The sequence below is a fragment of the Ischnura elegans genome, chromosome 2 (genome assembly GCF_921293095.1).
Source record: "Ischnura elegans chromosome 2, ioIscEleg1.1, whole genome shotgun sequence".
NCBI classification, from domain to species: domain Eukaryota; kingdom Metazoa; phylum Arthropoda; class Insecta; order Odonata; family Coenagrionidae; genus Ischnura; species Ischnura elegans.
Genome location: NC_060247.1, coordinates 35,742,229 through 35,760,562, shown reverse-complemented (window position 1 = coordinate 35,760,562; position 18,334 = coordinate 35,742,229). Strand labels below are relative to the sequence as shown.

The window sequence follows — 18,334 nt, the reverse complement described above, 5'->3', positions numbered from 1 at the left end:
TAAAAAAAACCGTCAGCCAGAACTATATCCAGCGATTTTTACACTGAAGGTCACATCCGCACACCAAGCGCCGAAACTTTCACACCCCTTTCACGCCATGTATTTTTTCAGCGTCTCCTGCTCTAACTGCTGTGTACTCAAGAGTCCATTAACTAAGAGATGTTAAATTAGGCTCTCAAAAGCATTTTCAATCAAAAGATCAAAGGAGGCATACGATGGTAGAAATTTACCCGTCAAAGAGCGAACATTTCGAAAAATTATCACGCAAGGCTTTCGAGGGAATTTTTCTCAAAAATTTCGGGAAAATTAAATATGCCGAAAATGTATCTATTTAGTTCTTACCGACATCAAATTAAGACCAATTAAAGTGAAAGGGGTCAAACTTTACTTTTTCAAACGCCCCATTATTATTTGTATCTCGTTTTTTCGCTAGATTGTTGACAAAGCATTATACTTTTAATTATTTTTGGCCCTTAGGGAAAAACTAGCTCTTAATTATATTTCGATTGTTAATCACGCAAAAAATGGCACGTTTCCTCAGTGAAGTTTTTCCTGATGTTCCCCATAAAAAGCAGTAAGTTTGGTGGCTGTCTCTGCAAGTAGGTTCTCACTCAGTATAAAAGCAATTGACTCAGATTTTACCGATGGAATTTTTCATTATTTAAGGCCTCTGCCGGTAGATAATATCATATCATCTTATTTATGCGTGCAAATTGGTCTTCTAGGTGGTACCGTATCTTGATTGACCCGTGAATCACACAATAACGTCTACCGCTTCCTATCAGTATTGATATAGGTCATGTAGCTAACAGATTACGGAAAATTGCTTACTTACGCGGAAACTATGTTTCTTGGTGAGATATTCATGGCCATAATAATATAGTGTAAAGTAATATAATACCTCTTATGAATTATTAACTAAAGCGTGTACGAGGAGCTAGAATGCACAAACTGCAATAAATATTAGCTTATTAAAAATGAATGTAAAAGAGTGAAAGATATTCATTACCACAGCGACAACGTATTAAGTACGTCCGGTACATAAATCACTCTCCCATAAGACAACTTACGAAACTGCATGAATATCAAGAGACAGTTTTGAGTGAGGTAGGCACTGAGGGGGGACAATAGTGTCAATGAGACATATAGCGGTGATGAAACATTAAGAAGAATTAAATACTAAATGTAAGTGGAAAATTTATCGTGAGAAAATCTACACTACATAAAAAAATCCGGAAGGAGGACGCGGAAGCAATACAACACAAATTCTGGATGTGGCTGGCAATCGATTGAGGTTGAGGTGTCAAGGAAGAAGGCATATCGATGGCTAAGGTCTAACAACACGTATCTCAAAAATATCAGATTTTCAGGAGGGCAAAAACACGATTTATATTTGTTACTTGCGCACTGAAATCAATAACCAAAAGTTCATAAAATTGAAAAAGAAGCATTCATTTGCAAACAAAGAGTTGTTTTTCGCTTTTATTTAATTATTTTAATGTTATTACACTTTGTTTAAGATACCAGACTCGAACCGGCCGAATTTGAGATACGTGTTGTTAGTACTTAGCCATCGATATGCATGAAACTCAGTTCGGCGAGCGTTTAAAATAAAATTCTTTTCTAATTAAAATAGGTACTTCAAAAAAACAATAATTATTGTAAATTAAATTAACACAAAGCCGATAATTCTTGTGCAGATATATTCAAATAAATTTTATTTATACTACCAGAAATAAAGTCGTTATTAGGCACACTTTGCGTTTTTATACTCAGAATCTTCCGTAGTATGAAAAATTCAGTAAGGTAGTCAAATGCGCCGAAACTTAGAAAAAAATCTAGGTAGAAAAGCATTTGCAATCCTTTAATTTTCGTTAAAACATATAGAAGATACAAATGGAGTTGAACATGATGTTGCTGGGCAATGATAGTTTTAAAAAAATAGCAAATGCGCGGCTGGAAGATAGAAATTAATGTGTGTTCGATGTAAGCTCAAGAAAATTTTCATTATTGGTCCATTTACCACCTAACATTCATGTTTTCCAGCTATTCAAATTACTAGCATAATTTTTAAAACTTTTTTTGAAGAAGAAAAAGATAAAATTAGACTATATTAGCGGTTTCTAGACTTCTCAGTCGTTCCCCCACTTAACCACTGGTATAAGGGGAACAAGCATGGGAATACGTACTTATCGCGTATGAAAACTTCATCCTCGGAAAGCTTCGTCTCTCATGCATAGCTGAGTGACATGCAAGCCTCGATAACCTCTCATTACCACACAGAAAACGTTATCGCCTAATTTGCCAAAAAATAAAGGAGAGAAATCCCCTCGGAGGAAAAGGACAAAAGAGCAGCCTTCTCTTCTTCCCATTCCACGATAAATAAAACAAAATGGTCGGAAAACGCTCTCTCACCCCCCCCCTCCACCGTTCCCCCCGTTAGGAAAGCGGCGCGATTATTCCGTAAGATAGGCAAGACAGTTCCGGTTTCTAAGGCATTTATTTCGTATGCATATCGGCCGAGGAAATCGCCCAATTGGGCGTCGCGAGGTAAAAACTGAAAGGCAATTAGCTCCCTCGGATTTGGATGTGATATGTTGACGAAATGTGGGAGGGACCAGGCGGAAGGGAAGGTGAGGGGAGGGAGGGGAGAATGAATGCGCGCACACGCCATACTCGTTTCTTTTTTTTCCGAAATAGCTCCGAGGTGAACGAGGCAGCATGCATGTATCGCGTGCATCTATCCGCCATCGATACAAGGCAGGACCGCAGGATGGATATTAAAGGTAGGTTCACCGAATCGATATATATTTCCTTTCCCTTTTACGTACACCAAACGGCCTGAGAAGATATGGAAAATTAACAAAAATATCCAACCAAAGTCGGGAGCGCTGGCAATAGTAAATCACTCGGCTCAACACGTCTTCTAAGATCTGGCTGACAATATACAAAGCGATTTCACGAGCCTTACGAGGCAACAAATCGATTTGATGATGGAAAATTACGGAACCTTTTGTCAGATCAGGAATCACGCGGTGCATGTAATACGATAAAATAATTTTTCCATTCACATCCACAACAAATGAAAGATAATTGCGCACAGTTTTATTGATCAGGGGCCTTAAAAAACTATGTCCAGAGCCTTTCGTACAGAAACTAATATTGGAGGAGCATGCTGGTATTATTTTGACTGAGTAGATAGGAGAAACATTTCGCCGCGCCGCCTCAATGTGGGTTCAAAAAGCCTCCCTTCATTTGGAAAGAAACTAACACAAAGACCTAAGCTTACAAGAATATACGAGTTTACCATAGCAACCGCATCAACTCCACATAAAGTAGGAAGTACATCCATTGAAACTTTTAAATATAAATGATAATATGATGATTTTGAATTCATGTAAATGATATAATGATTTTGGCATACTTTTCCCTCGATTCCGTGTTTTACGAAAAAGATGGAGATCGTCTCGAAAGTAATTTTAGGTAAAATACCAGACTATTGTCACAAAATCAAGGGAATCCGTTCATAATATGTCACACTTGGAATGGTAAACACACATGAAATCAATGCAAAGAACAATTTTTGGCTGATTTTCAAATGTGACTAAATTAAATAGCAGTTCTACCATTAACGCAAAAATGTAATGGCTTACCATTAGCGAGATTAATTGCCATTAAGTGGCAACAGCCCGAAGGCTAGAAAAAATTCACGCATTGAAACCGCTCAACGCTACTCATATTTCATTTACTATACAAAGTCTTGTTTTACTTAATCTAAAAAAAGGTAAAAATATGCTAAATTTCACCCTGGGCCAGAGATAGAGCTAACCTTTACAAATAACTCTTTATAAGCCAAATAATTTGCTCTAACTTAATTCTGCCCTCAGTGCGCTAGGTTGACTGAAAGCAATGCGGTACAGCAAACATGGCAGAACCGTATGATGGTTTATGTGTTTTCGAAGAAAAGTGCGCAAATGTTATAATTGCACTGGCTCTTAATTTTTGTGTTCAACTCTACAGTTAATTTTGCAAACAGATATGACGTAATAATCATACGCAAACGAACCGTAAATTCATATTAAAAGGGAAACAGTTGAATGCCTAGCTTTGGACCAGCAAATATCGATTTCGTACTAAATATGAATGCGAATTTTTGAACTGCCACTTCAGCTACAACAAAAAACTAATGTCCCATACATAAATCAACATGACATTCAGGATCTATCAGTACATCTGTAGAAAGATTGAGCAAGCGAACTTCGTATTTTCCAAAGACAACTTCACTCTGCCGCCACGAAGGGTGGGTAGAAGAAAGAGAAGGGAATTTTTCTTGGAAAAGTAAGCATGAACCGGGAAAGGACTGGCAACACGAATTTTTCCAACAATTTGTGAAAATTTGGACGTCATAGGCACCAATATTGAAAATAAAATTAATTCCAAATGTTATCCTCAAATCGATTGTGTACTTTTCCTAATACAGTGGACTTCTTAATTTTCTTGGCACGTATTTATAAGGTTAAATGGTAATTTTTCGTATTCACGAGTATTCAATGAATAACCTCAGTAAAAGGGTGGTTTCTTATTATTTTTTATTGCCTAAATTGAAAGATTATTACTCCTGGAGTACGTAATTCACACTTTTAGATTTTTAAATGACGATATCTATTTTTCGCGATTAAATGAAAAGTGAAAATTTTCAAGTGCGCGAAAACGCGAAGGCTAAGTATGAATGCTGGGAAAAGCCCGTGTGACGTCATTCTGGTCCCCGCTGCCGCCGAGTGAGGTGACCTTGGGACTAGGATAAGTGCGCCGCTGCGATGCAGGCTGCTAGCAGGTAGCATAGTAATCCTTATACAACGAAGGAAACTTTCCGACCATGGGCAATTTTAATAGGTGGTCATTAAGAAATGTTTCCCTGACCTCTGAGCCTCATGCATGCGTTGGTAATCTCAGACGATGTAAAACTCCTTTCTACTCGTATAGCATCTAGGTCCCTGTGACTTCACGTGGAGTGGCATCGCATGGGCGCCAATCTGACCGTTTTCAAATACGGTTAAAATTGAGCATTGCCATTCGTCTAACTGGGATTTCTAAAACCAAATAATTTGTATATTATGAACACACTAATGGTGGGTAACGAATCGCAATCAATGCCTTTCCTTTTCTTTGATGAAGGAAACTACCCTATTCCTAGTTCAGTTGGGAATTAAATGCAAAGTCACTCGTGTCAGTTCATTTTCTCACGTGGAATAGTCATCCGTGGTGACCTTTTTTTTTGGATTTCAAAATAAAATATGTTTTGTTTCTAACCTTTCTTATAATATCATGTGCAAATATTTTAAGTAATGTGTATTAATAAGTGCGGTTTTCTTAAATAGAACATATGCAAATGGTTCACATGCCGAAAGACAACAACTTTTATCACGAATACATGGATGTATCCACGTCTTTGTTAGAAGAAGTATACATCTGATCGGATTCTTAAATGAAACAATACCCGTCCGAATGAAACTGAATTTAAAAAGAGTGATCAAAATAGCTGGAACCATCACAGCTAGAGCCCTTTTCTTTTCCCTTTTTTTAGTAAGTACCTTTGAATTGACGTGTTCTATTTCAAAAATCACTGGTACTGGGTTAAATAATGCATGAGGGGATCAGGCTGTAATAACTTCTAACCTACTTTTCCATTCAAGAATGTGTACTCTATAAAACTGAATACATACAATAAAGATAAAGTCTCAAACACTGATGAGTACAAGTCTTATTGAAATTTTCTGGATAAACCACGTAATTATCCGCGCTCATCCCTAAGTTACGCACATTATCGACGCAAAAATGTATAAACCAGCACCGTTTTTGCAGGCATAGAAGAATATTACTCACTATGCATTCCCAAAATACCATATGTATTGGACTAATTAGATTATTTCGACTCAAAATCGCAAGTGTAATATCATCAATGAGGCATGTAAAAATGATAGACGTTACCGAAGCAAGCCAGGTTGCAAGACTAAGATCAGCGTAGAAATTACATTCTGTCGTAATTCGTTGTCATAGCCCTTATTACTGTTACACGCATTTAATCCCTCGATGGCGACAGATCTTCGCCTGTTGTTCATGTAATTTTTCAATACAAGAATTGCAAATGGCTAAGTTTTAGAAACCACGGTGGTAAAACATTTTAGTTTTCGGTAATTTTTGGATTTCGGCATAATATCTTAAGATCAACAACGATGAACTGCAGCGTACTCAGATCATACTTGAAGCTAAAGTTGATGGGACAATCATTTCGAGAATCTGCTTGAGCAGGATTTGCAACAGCTAAGGACAAGGATATGACTGTTAACCACGTTAACAGTTAGAGAATATTATCAGTCCTTAGTTCGAGAGGTAAAAAAAACATATCAAATAAATAACAAGCGAAGAATACAATTATCTTTTCATGAGGATTATATCCAGCAGAAAGATAACATTAATCAAAGTCTTTCGCGTGACCTCAATCTCCGGATGAATTACATATAATAGCAAACTTCAAGGGGAAAACGGAGATAAATGAATGGAAATCCCATGTAAGATAATGAATTAGGCTATTTTTCCGGGAACTATGGGTGTTGTAGATATAATCAAGAAATATAAACCGCAAGTCCTCAACCAGGGATCTTTGTGGACTAGATTTGTTTTCCCAATCAACGTAAATAATCGAGGTGCTCATTTAATTTTAAAATACAAGAATTTCAAAATTGTTAAATAAGATTTTGAAATTACGGCTAATAAACTCTATAGCTTTCGATAATAATTGGAATTAGGTAAATGCCTTAATTCCAGGAAACGATGAACAGCGTGGGAAATATTGGAAGCTAAATTTTATCGGACATTATAATATTTCAAAATTTTGTTTCCAGAATGCTTATTTTGAATAATTCATTGTAATACCGAAGTAAACTATAATATTTATCTTATCCCGATGAAAAAACTGATTAGAAATTAAGTTATCACCTGGTCTTATTTTAGTAAAAAAATTAATCTTGACCACAAGTATTTTTTTTATTCTACCGTGGAAATTAAGATAAAAATGTTTACAAAAAATGAATGCTAGTCAGATTATCTAAAAACACGAAAGTGATTGAACAAGTTGAACACCAATAGTATGTTGCTATTTCATGCCATTTGTTACACGTATTCAATTCCAAGACTGAATATAAATCATCGTAATGAAGGAGGGTCATTGCTAGCTAGAAATGAAAACTGCTGTTAGTAATATTATTTTCTCGGCAATCATCATTTTGAATGCGAGCGGGGAATTTGGCATTAGTTCACAAAAGCAACGTTCGGCGCTGCGAACTACATCTGAGGCTGATATTTCACGTTTTCACCAGTAGGTGGCAGATGTTGTTACGTCGCCAGTGCCGCCTGCCAGAACGACTAGCGCGCTGACCCCTCTCAAGGCGAACGTAACATTTTCATTTTTTCTAGATTTTCGCGATAATAATCATTTTTCAGGAGTTAAATGGATTAGCAGAGAATCGATTAATTTACTTCTATACTCTGCTGTTCAATAATCAAAATGTTTCAGGCGATAAGGAATCTAAACCTCAAAATAAATGGAACGAACAAGCAACGCGAAACGGATCTGTCGTAAGTAAACCCAAAAATTAGCACTCAATGAATGGAGTGCACAAATATAACTTCCTATAAAATGACTTAAATAATGCACATTAGATTAGCTCTTCAGTAGAAGTTAATAGTACTGCATTGCCATCAATTCGCCATTAAATAGTAAGAAGTGTCGACAAAAACCATATTGGTCTACAAGGAATGAAACCTAAATCATCACACACTTGTTTTAAATCACTTATTCAAGTCATAAGTAAGGGAACACGACGAAGGGAACACGAATATGAGCGTTGCACACTTAATAATTATCACAAAGGTGGTTAGCCGCACTTTCTGCAATTTTCTACGGTTGATTAAAATGGAAGTAAGCTTTTCACTTATCTCAGACCATCTCCCTAAGCAAATGCAAGAAGCATAAGTGAGGAGCACTAAAATTTAACTTCTGCTTTGGTTAGTTTCAGCCGTTTTAGCTCACAAACTCCTCTGATCCTACGTTATCCTCGCGGTGTGATGTTTGAAGCGTCAACGAAACAAAATTGATAAGAATTATTCTCTGTTAAACACATTTATTCCTCAATACATCTATACTTCATAATAAATTATGATGGTACAAAAAAATACGTTTTAAAGTTAATTCCACAAAAACTCCGTATTCGACCGCAGTAAGTAAACATGGCAATAAAATAATTTTTTACATAAACTTCTTATCAGTCCACAGCCCTTATAATTACCACATTAATAATTGCAGGTCATAATGGTGAAATCATCACAATCAGACACCTCTTTTTCAGTTCACGAAAGCCGTTGACAACAATGCATCTCGCTGCGAAAGCCTACGTTCAAAATCTACAAAGGGTTCAGCCACATGCCATTTGAGGGGGCGAGAGGGGTAGTACGTACGTAGATAGAGATGATAAGCTGAATTGCTAGAAGTAAAATCTCAACCTCTAAGATTTCCGTTATGCACATTGCATCTGACACTGCACGAGGATTTTTACCTCAATCACTTCGCGTCGCGTCGCAGGCAGTGACGTCATGGCAAAATTAGCAGTGCCGGAACGCACTTTTTTCAGAAGTGGAATACTACTCCGTTTGTTCTTTATTCGAAATAAATTATTTACATTTTGTTACAAAATTTTTTGTTTTGGTTACGAATGCAAACTTTAGAAATTTTGAGGCAACAAATTGATAGTGTTATTTTACTATTATGTCTTTTGCTAACCAGTACCGGAACGGCACGCCGCGGCGTTCCGGCTCGTCCCGGCACCATAACACCACTGGGGCCCTATCCACTAAGCCAATCTCTCGGATAGTTCGTGGTTGGTTCTCGGAAAGACGTCATCATTACGGAATGAGCTATTCACTAAGGTCTATCCGAACTTTCCGTCACGGGAACTCGTCCGAGAGCGGCCGAAATGACGGAGGGTGTCGTAAAGTGACTTTCCGTTTCTCGGAAACGGAAAGTGATATGCCAGCTGGTAAGTTATGGAATATTTTTACCGATAAAGTGATGCTGTGGAAGCTGGTAAGAAATCTCAAATCATTTGCAATACTGGCACGGTATGTGTACTAAATACAATGGTAAATAGATGATTATGTACGAAGTTTGGAATCAAATAAAGTTGCAGTTGAACCGAAGAAGTCAATGCCTATCATTGTTCAAGTTGTAGTAACTTTCTTAATAAGTTCCAATTTGGGAAATGGTGTTATCCGTTGAAATAAATAAATAAATGCATTTATAAAGGCATTAACGCTTTTCAACAATGCATTAAATTTACTTAATCAATTTGTTTTGGAGTCACTTGTTACGAATTTGACGTTGTGTTTGGATTTCGACCTGCTAGATTTTGGATTACTGCTTTCTTATTTTGACTGACCTCTTGGACTTACTCTTTATCGGAATCGCTACTTACTGACGTTTTTAGGCAAGTATTTGCTTAACGCTTTGACCTCGCACCGTTTGGACCTCGATTTTTGGATTAGATTAACGCTTTGACCCCGCACCGTTTGGACCTTGATTTTTGTTTTAGTAGTACCTCGTACTCGGAACATCTTGCGAGGTAAGTGCAATCTTTGACAAGTTATGATTGATTGTTTGAGAAAGTTCGTTTCCTGCGGGAATTCCTGGCGTATGACTGTCACTGTTTGTCACATTTGGCTCCAGTACTCTCATCATCTGATCTTTCCTTGACAACATTTGAAAAGCTTGTGGGTTTTGATATTCTCTTACGTCGTCTGCAGATCTTCACAACGTTAAATGAAATCACAAGTATCTCAATTCTATTAACAAACATAATGCAATTAAATGACGTAAATCATTTTTAGATGAACGAAATACAGGCGTTGAGGTTAATCAGAGAGAGGAGAAGAAGGGAGTTGAGGCAAGTCAACAGGACAAGGTTGCGCCGGCTCCGTGAATTAAGCGACCCATACCTCATGCCTGATGCTGCTTATCAAGGGCTTTACCGGCTAAATAAGGCTCTGACAACCGAGCTTGTTGAAGAGCTGGAGCCGCATATGCACCAGGCTGAGAGAAGCACATCAATACCTACCAAATTAAAGGTGAGAATACACATAAATGAGCACAGCAAGCCTCTTGTTATTACAAAATGATATATTTTCTGAAATGCTCCTAGGTCCTATGTGCTCTACATTTTTTTGGGCAAGGCAGCTACCAAAAGTCTGCTGGGAGTGACTGCCACCTGGGCCTCAGCCAAGCTGCTGTCAGCCGTGCAATTGAAGAAGTGACTGAGGCGATGAACTCTCCTCAAGTGCTGACACGTTGGGTTCATTTTCCACAGACACGCAATGAAAGACGGCAGGCCATACAGGAGTAAGCCATTGTCGATTTCTCTCACAGCATACATAAAAGAATACTTTGAAACACAAAGATGCATTTGCCCTTAACTTGAATGTCCCTTACATTTCCATTCTAAGTAGTTATTGATGGATTTAATAGCAACATAAATTTTCATTAATTTTGGATACGGGAACCTTTGACTTGGTGTCAGTCTTTACTGCTACACTCTTTTCTTTAGGCATCTTCTGCACCTAGCAATTGCTGATGAAAATTCCACCTTACCCAGTTCTTTTCAACAAAATCCACAAGTTCAAGGTTTTATAAATATAAAGAAATAACACAGCATCTTCCAGGGGTAGAAGTATTTTATTTAAAATACATATAAAAATTAGACACCATTACGTCTGCCTCCTCAAATACGTTATAAATCTGAAATGAAAAATATATTGATGTTAATGCCAGAGATTTCTGCTTCACAACAGGAATTACCAAGCAACAGGATTTCCTGGTGTGCTGGGATTTGTTGATGGCACACACGTGGCCATAAGAGCACCATCAGAGAGGGAAAATTTGTATGTTAATAGAAAATCATACCATTCCCTCAATGCTCAAATGGTAAGTATTGTTGAATAGGTGAAAATAATTTATTCATATGGACATTCAATTCATTTTTCCGTGTTATACTGCATTTTATAGGTGTGTGATAGCAGGCTAAGAATTTTAAACTGTGTGGCTAGGTATCCTGGCAGCACACATGATTCGTTTATTTGGAGGAATTCTGAGGTGTGCAGAGAAATGAGGACAGTGTGGGAAAGTGGCGAGAGGTGCTGGTTACTAGGTAGTTATGATTCATGTCAAATTATTAAATCTCATTCCAATAGAAACCCATAAATTGAATAACTATTGAAGAAAATGCCTGAGCAAGATAAGATTGATAGCTAATTGTAAGTTGTAACTATTGCATGCTCTGAAGAGTACGTTAAAAATGGTTTTATGACTCAAACCAAGCGGGAAAAGTTAAAAAAAAGGAATTTGGGAAGGAGAATTTAGATTGGAATGCAGTTGAAGTTGCAAAATATAATGTTATAACAGTGATTTAAAATAGAAATTTGTGTTTAAATGGAGAAAAATACACCTGGAAAAATGGTACTGTTCACCGCATTGCATATTTCAACATGAGATTCCGCCTTAAGGCTGAATGATGGGCCAAAATTTTGGCCCATCATAATTCACAAAGCATACTGTTGAAGATAGCTGTGTGAATGCCTGAAAATATTGTGTGAAATGATATATTGTGGAAAATACTGCTGCATTTAATTACATTCCATTTTTTACACCTCATCCCTAAGGGGGCAGTTAATATTATCAAATTTTGCTTATTGGGCAGCTCCAGTTTAATTACATGATATGCTTGTTCAGGTGACTCAGGCTATCCACACCAGCCTTGGTTGCAAACACCCATACTGGATGCTGTGGAAGGTTCACCAGAGGAAAATTATACTAAGCTTCATGTGCGGGCTAGGAGTGCTGTGGAGCGGTGCTTTGGTGTGTTGAAGTCAAGGTTTAGATGCCTTCACCAAACACTTGAGTATGCTCCCGCCAAAGTGGGAAGGATAATAAATGCATGCGCAATACTCCACAATATGTGTATGGGGCATGGTTTGCCCATACCGGAGGAGGAAGAGGATAATGGGCAAATGCCAAACAACCCACCAGAGCCTTTTATTGCCCATCCTAGGGCATTATTGGGAGAAGCAAGGAATGTGAGGGAGTCCATTATTCTCCGTTTGCGAAGATAAATTATGGGTATGTGTTTCAAAATAATGTGCTTGTTTTTACCACTAACTTACTCTGTCTTCACCTCCCTCAAAGTTTCACACAAAACTTGGGCAGTCTCCTTGAATGTTTCCGCTATGGATGTTGCAGCGGCAGCCCTCTCTTCCGCTGCTTTCACCAGTCTCTCCTCGTACTGGTCTGGTGGGGTATCTGCAATGGAAATTGCACCAGAAAATATTGATGAATGAACTTATTTCTTTTCTACTACATAAATTGTTTGAACTCATTAATTATATTCATCTAGGTCAGGTTTAGATTAGGTTTAGCAAATGCCCCTTCTAATTGAAAGATTATTTGATTAAAAGAAAGTCTTTGATTACTTGCTGGAGTAAAAGTAGATGATTCAAAAGATTGGCAATATGCATTACCTACATGCTCACTGGTATTTCACTTTCCCACTATTCAACCCTCCTCGAGTAAGCTTTCCTATGTTATAATGGGTACAATATAATATATAATAGATATCAATAATTAACCATAAAGGTTGATGTTGCTGGTTGATCTATTTAGGCATCTTATTCATTCTAATCATAATTCAGAGTAGTATCCTAGTGCAAATATTCCTTCATTAATGCATCTAAGAGTGATTTTACATTTTATGGAGTAGCTTAAATTTTTCCCTCTCCAAAAGAAAAAAATTCATGTGTTATTCTGAACTATTACCAGTTAACAATAGCAACAACAGCATTTCTAATGTAACTTTTAATTTTCAGGTTTACTTACGATGGGCAACTGGCCTTTTCCTCTTACGGCTGCTGGTCTGTGGAGGTGGAGGAGATGCTGCCGGTGTTGTTTCATCTAGGATGGGCTGAGGGATAAAAGTGAAGGGCTGAAATTGGGAACTGGTGGATGGTGTGATGGGTGGAGTGGTGGGAAAAGTTACTGTTTCAATTTCAGTTGGGGTAGGAAGTTGCATGGGTGGGTGGGAATTGGGAATGCCGTCACTTAATTGCCTCGTAACCTGTGAGAAATAATGAAAAGTTTATGACACATGAGGCCTCAGATTTCTTTGATGGTTACAATGGTAAATTCGATACTATGGTAAACTGTTTGAATTGAATTCTTTTCCATGTTGATTCTACGCAATACTTAGGCCTATTACTATATTGGGATATTCAAAGGTATTGAAATACCGGTTGACTGATTCAGTTCAGCATTTGACAGCACCAATAAGAAGGATAAAAACTTCCCCGGAAATGACACTTTTCCCACCACTCCACCCATCACGCCATCCACCAGTTCGCAATTTCAGCCCTTCAATAATAAGTGTATTCATTTAGAACAGCCAGCAATATTGAATATGAGATCCACCTACCTCCATTTAGACAATCGGAATTATTCGTTTCTCATTACAAATTCCTCATTAATAAGGAATTATTTTGTTTTCACCAATGCCAGGCTATAAGAAAGTGTACGTTCTGCAATGCACCTCATATGACAATAAGTTTCATTGGAGAAAATGAAAATATACTCATTATTGGGCCAGTTCCCACCATAAGACTTGTTAGACATTCTTCTTAGAGATGTCCATTATAAAAAATATCAAAGCCTTTTGAATACAAAAGTTTTTGCTGAATCGCATCAGTGAAAACTTTGTGTGAAAACCTCAACCTCATTCTCAATTAGGAAATGAATAAGTATTCTCATATCACTAATGCTGATTTCTTTGTAGTCAAACTGGCACTTCAAACCAGTCTTCTTTGGGTGATTGCAACAACATTGATAAAATGAGTTTCTTATTCAATGAGTCAACATATTTAAATCTACTATTGTCAATTAAAAATATGCTATACCAATTAATTAAGGCATATTAATTCTTCCTCAGTTAACAAACCAAATCAAAATATTTTATTTGATGGGAAAATGGTTTGATCAGCAAGAAATTGCATAAACTTTGAATATACCATACTAAATTAATATTTCTTCTCTATCTCTCAATGTAATGCTGTGTCTAAGTTATTTCGAGCAAGCAGTCATTGTCATTACATTTTTGGTCCCCAACTATTCCATCTGAGGTGAGGAAGGCTATCAATTCTATAAATATCTCTTCTGTTGGGCCAGATTAGATTCCCTCAAAGGTTATTAAAGCTTTTAATAATGTTATCTCTTCATCGTGTCATATTATAAATTATTCATTCATTTCTGGGTGATTTCCTACAACCCTATAGCAAGCAAGGTTGAGACCAAATCCTATTATGGGACATTTGTAGAATCAACAATTTATGGGCCAATTTCAGTTCAAACAGTCTTTTGGAATATATTGAAGAAGCTAGTCTATAATTGCTGTATATGTGTAGTCATTTCTCATTAGACATTTTAGACAGATAGACAACTGCCAAAAAAGTTTTGGAACTTGAAAATCTACAACAACAGCTATTTTACAATTTTTGATGGTACTGCCATTGGAATTAATCATAAAGTGTTACAGGTATCTAATCTGACCAAAAAAGTGCATTCACTAGTGTAGATTGTAATATAGATTTTCTGTTTCTAATGCTTCCTTGCAAGGTAAGGTTTATTTCAACACCATCATGTTTTAAGAGAAATGTTAAAATTTTTTAGCAGAGAGCCTTATTATTATTCACTCTGTTAATTTTTTAGAAGATTAACAGCCATATTAGGAGCTAAATTAGTATTTTTTGTTTCACAGCATATTATTTGTGCTATTCCTGCCCTATTATGTAACTGCATTTTTAAATATTGGTTCATGTGTTTGATTCTGTTAATATGTATGATACTCAATGGAAGATAAAAACTTCTACGTTACTTAGCATGTGATTTTTTTTCAAAGCATCCTAGGGTGACCTTGGGCAATGTAAATGATGTTAATTTCAAGGGTGATTATGATTGACAAAAAATGAACAGTTTGAAACAAAAATTTGATTACACAAATGTAACAGTCGGAATATGTTGTCATATGTTGATCAGGTGATCATAAAAAGGTAATGGATATCTATGTCCACATAAAAATAACACATTACCATCATCAATTATGTCTAATCAAAATACCACAATATTATCTATTTTGCTCTCTGTGAGTAGTTATGGTGATATGTTCATACTGGTTAACAAACTTGTCTTTAAGGGATATTTATAAATATATTTATTATAATGTATCAAGCTTTTTGAACTAATAAACTGATAGTATTACCTAATTATTCATTGATTTCTGTTAATTTTCCTCTTCATTGAGATTTTAAGTTATCTCACAGACATATTCAATACTATATTGCATGCCATTTGTGACTAAAAGTGTTACTTATATTCTCCTTATTAATAGTTTATTATTGTTTTTTATTACTGAAGCCAACACTGTAATGTGACAAGTAATGCCATATAAAGTTTCTTTTTTTGATAGTACACTACTCAACTTCTCATTAGCATGAAAAGATATTATCCATTCCCCTAATGTTGACCATAATAGATTGAAATATGTAGTCTTATGTGTAAATAGGGTGTTGGCACTCCTATGGTTTGGTTTTGGATGAAATAATTTATGAAAATTGATTAAAAATTGTTATCTCTATCTATATTATTCTGTCAGCATTATCTAGCAATCGTATTCTGTTTCTATTCAATTTAATTGCTCAATAAATTCAAATTATTGCCTTCAAACTCCATTTTATAGGTTTCTACGATTCAGCAAATAGTTCTACCTGCATGGAGTCGGGTACATCTAAATGGCCCTCCACAGCCACTTGGCCCAACAACCCAAGCAATGTCTCCTCAAGAGGAGTGAGGGCTGTCACTTTGAGGGATGGCCCTCCTCCTGTCCCTCTGGCATGCCCCATAATCCTGGCAGCTTTCTGCTTGGTGTCGCACCGCCAATCCTGCCAAACCTGCCAATAAATATTCCTCTGATACTGTCAAAAAATCAAATTAGAGACAATGCTATTGGATTAGTGTAAGCACAATATTACCTTAGCCCACTTCTCCGCCGTCTTTGTTGCTCCACTGGAGCAGGCGTTGAGGCGAATAGTTAGCTGTGCCCACAGCTGCTGCTTCTGGGCAGCAGCTTGTGGGCCAACTATTCTGTTTGTGGCTAACCCCGGGTGGTCCACCATGAAATTCAGGAGCTCCTCCTTCTGCTCCTGTGACACCCTGGGTGTCAACCGCACAGCACTAATGCTTACGCCAGTATCTATTGTGAATTTTGATAACTTCAGTTATTGAAAAAAAATATGATATTACAAATATGCAGAATTTAAATTAGCTTAGATCACCAGGAAATATCCATCGAAATATTAAAACTATCAAGGAAAGAACCATTTGTGAAAGTAGTCTTGTGCAGTATCCTATGCGAAAGTTTTATTAGTTCGCAGCAACGTAATGTTGCATTTTAAGGAACAATGTTACAATAATTAACAATCGTAAGAAATAATGGATCACCAGAAAATACGCTGTATCAATGTCGCCGTGAGAATAACTGGCATTTAGTTAAGCTTTGAATATTGTTTATGTTTACCATTGATATTTACGCTTACCTTTCAGTATTTAAAAGTGAAATTACACTAGGTATACCAACGTAAAATTAGGCGATTTCGCTACTTACGAATAAAATCAATGCTGTGAGAATTGTCCAGTATAGTTGCCTGCGACTTAAAACAAAAATATTTATTAAAAATTAGCATATTTTCACTTACCTCCTCCGCGTTCCATTTTCAAAGGTATGATAAACAATTGCCGGACGATAATCAGCCATTGGCTCCGAGAGGATACGTCATCAGTAACTTCGGCAATCTCCGCCTCTTCTGCCCAAGAAGGGGGGAGGGCACGGAATATATTCCGAGAAGCATAGTGGATAGCATAACAACGCTTCCGAGTGACGGAAACGGAATCGGACACGGAAACGGAAAGCTCGATTCCGAAATCACGGAAACGAGGAGACTTAGTTACTGAATAGGGCTCCTGGTCGTAGGCACATGGGTCTCAAAGTTGAGTACTTTTACACGCCCCATTTGGCTTCCTACGATTGCGATATTCACCAAAGCAACTTGTTCAATTGGTTGTGAGGGGTCAATTCTGACTAAATTTATCATGGATAAGGCTTTTAAAAATTGCTATCACTAAGCGCAGTAAAAAAATTATTTTTAATCAATGTTTTGGTTAAAACTACAATTTTTACATTTACTTTCCAACTATATCTTCATTTACTCGTTCTATTTAATCGTCATCTTCCAAAAGAGAATGTGTATTCAAACTTTTTTCGGCATTATTATTTTTTTGTCTTAGGGTTTTTGACAAAACTTTTACTGACTGCCTCCACTAAGTACTCAAAGCGAATAACCTGCAAGGGTACAGACAAAATATTGTGCTGGCTAATAAATCATGACGACAACGCAGCTGTGACAAAAAGGCTTCGGAGAGGAGAGCAACATCCCTTCCGAGGGTGAGACAGAGGAAAAAAAGATGCCCTTATAATAACTACCTACTTATTCTTTCACACAACACCAAGAACCAAGAAATTTTCTTTGGTACACAAATCAGCAATTCAGAAGTATAACGTTCAAAGTTGAAAATGAAAATTATTTAAACTAATAGAAACACATTATCAATGTACTTGATTTAACTTAGATAACTATAAAATCAATCCAAACCCAATTTATGCCCAAGGTTCATGATATTCCTGACAAGGCTAATGGGCAAATTTAATTTTGAAATTGCAATTGTTTCTAGTAAACAAGAATTATAAAAATGCTTTCTGGAAAAGCCTAATATCAGTTATGGGGCAAAAAATTTATATTTCAAATACTCTCAATTTATGTAGGGGGTTGCTTCTTTCACATTAGAGAAGAAAAAATGATTTTACTTTAAATATTTTATTTCAATAATTGTCTAAGTAAATTTGGCTTTTAAAATACGTTTATAGAATTAAAATGTACGTTGGTTCATTATCAGCTAAAGATATTTCATTTTGAACTGGTGTTATTGGCTTTTAATCGGAAATTACACAATGTAACGTTCAGCCTCAGATGTAAGGTAGATAAAAATGAGCACTGCAAATCAAACAACGATTATAGAGTGATAATAATACTACTTTTTAATGTACAAATATTCTAGAAACGATTATTTTTACAGCGAATT

General features: G+C 36.6%; 2 protein-coding genes across 3 annotated transcripts; one reads left to right on the top strand and one right to left on the bottom strand.

Annotated features, from left to right (window-relative positions):
* Positions 1-9,428: 9,428 nt before the first annotated feature.
* LOC124153607 (putative nuclease HARBI1) lies at positions 9,429-13,051 on the top strand. Its single transcript, XM_046526887.1, has 7 exons — positions 9,429-9,674; positions 9,940-10,176; positions 10,251-10,447; positions 10,897-11,029; positions 11,111-11,252; positions 11,834-12,220; positions 12,964-13,051. The coding sequence occupies exons 2-6, from the start codon at positions 9,940-9,942 to the stop codon at positions 12,211-12,213; spliced, it is 1,089 nt and encodes a 362-aa protein (XP_046382843.1). The 5' UTR covers positions 9,429-9,674; the 3' UTR covers positions 12,214-12,220; positions 12,964-13,051.
* On the bottom strand, positions 10,805-16,420 carry LOC124153608. 2 transcript variants are annotated; one of them, XM_046526888.1, is made up of 5 exons: positions 16,171-16,420; positions 15,907-16,089; positions 12,974-13,211; positions 12,265-12,400; positions 10,805-10,843 (listed from the first exon to the last, which is right to left on the bottom strand). In XM_046526888.1, the coding sequence occupies exons 1-5, from the start codon at positions 16,312-16,314 to the stop codon at positions 10,813-10,815; spliced, it is 732 nt and encodes a 243-aa protein (XP_046382844.1). In that variant the 5' UTR covers positions 16,315-16,420; the 3' UTR covers positions 10,805-10,812. The 2 variants fall into 2 exon arrangements, with proteins under 2 accessions (XP_046382844.1, XP_046382845.1); XM_046526889.1 differs by having other exon boundaries at positions 15,907-16,080.
* Between the last annotated feature and the right edge of the window lie 1,914 nt (positions 16,421-18,334).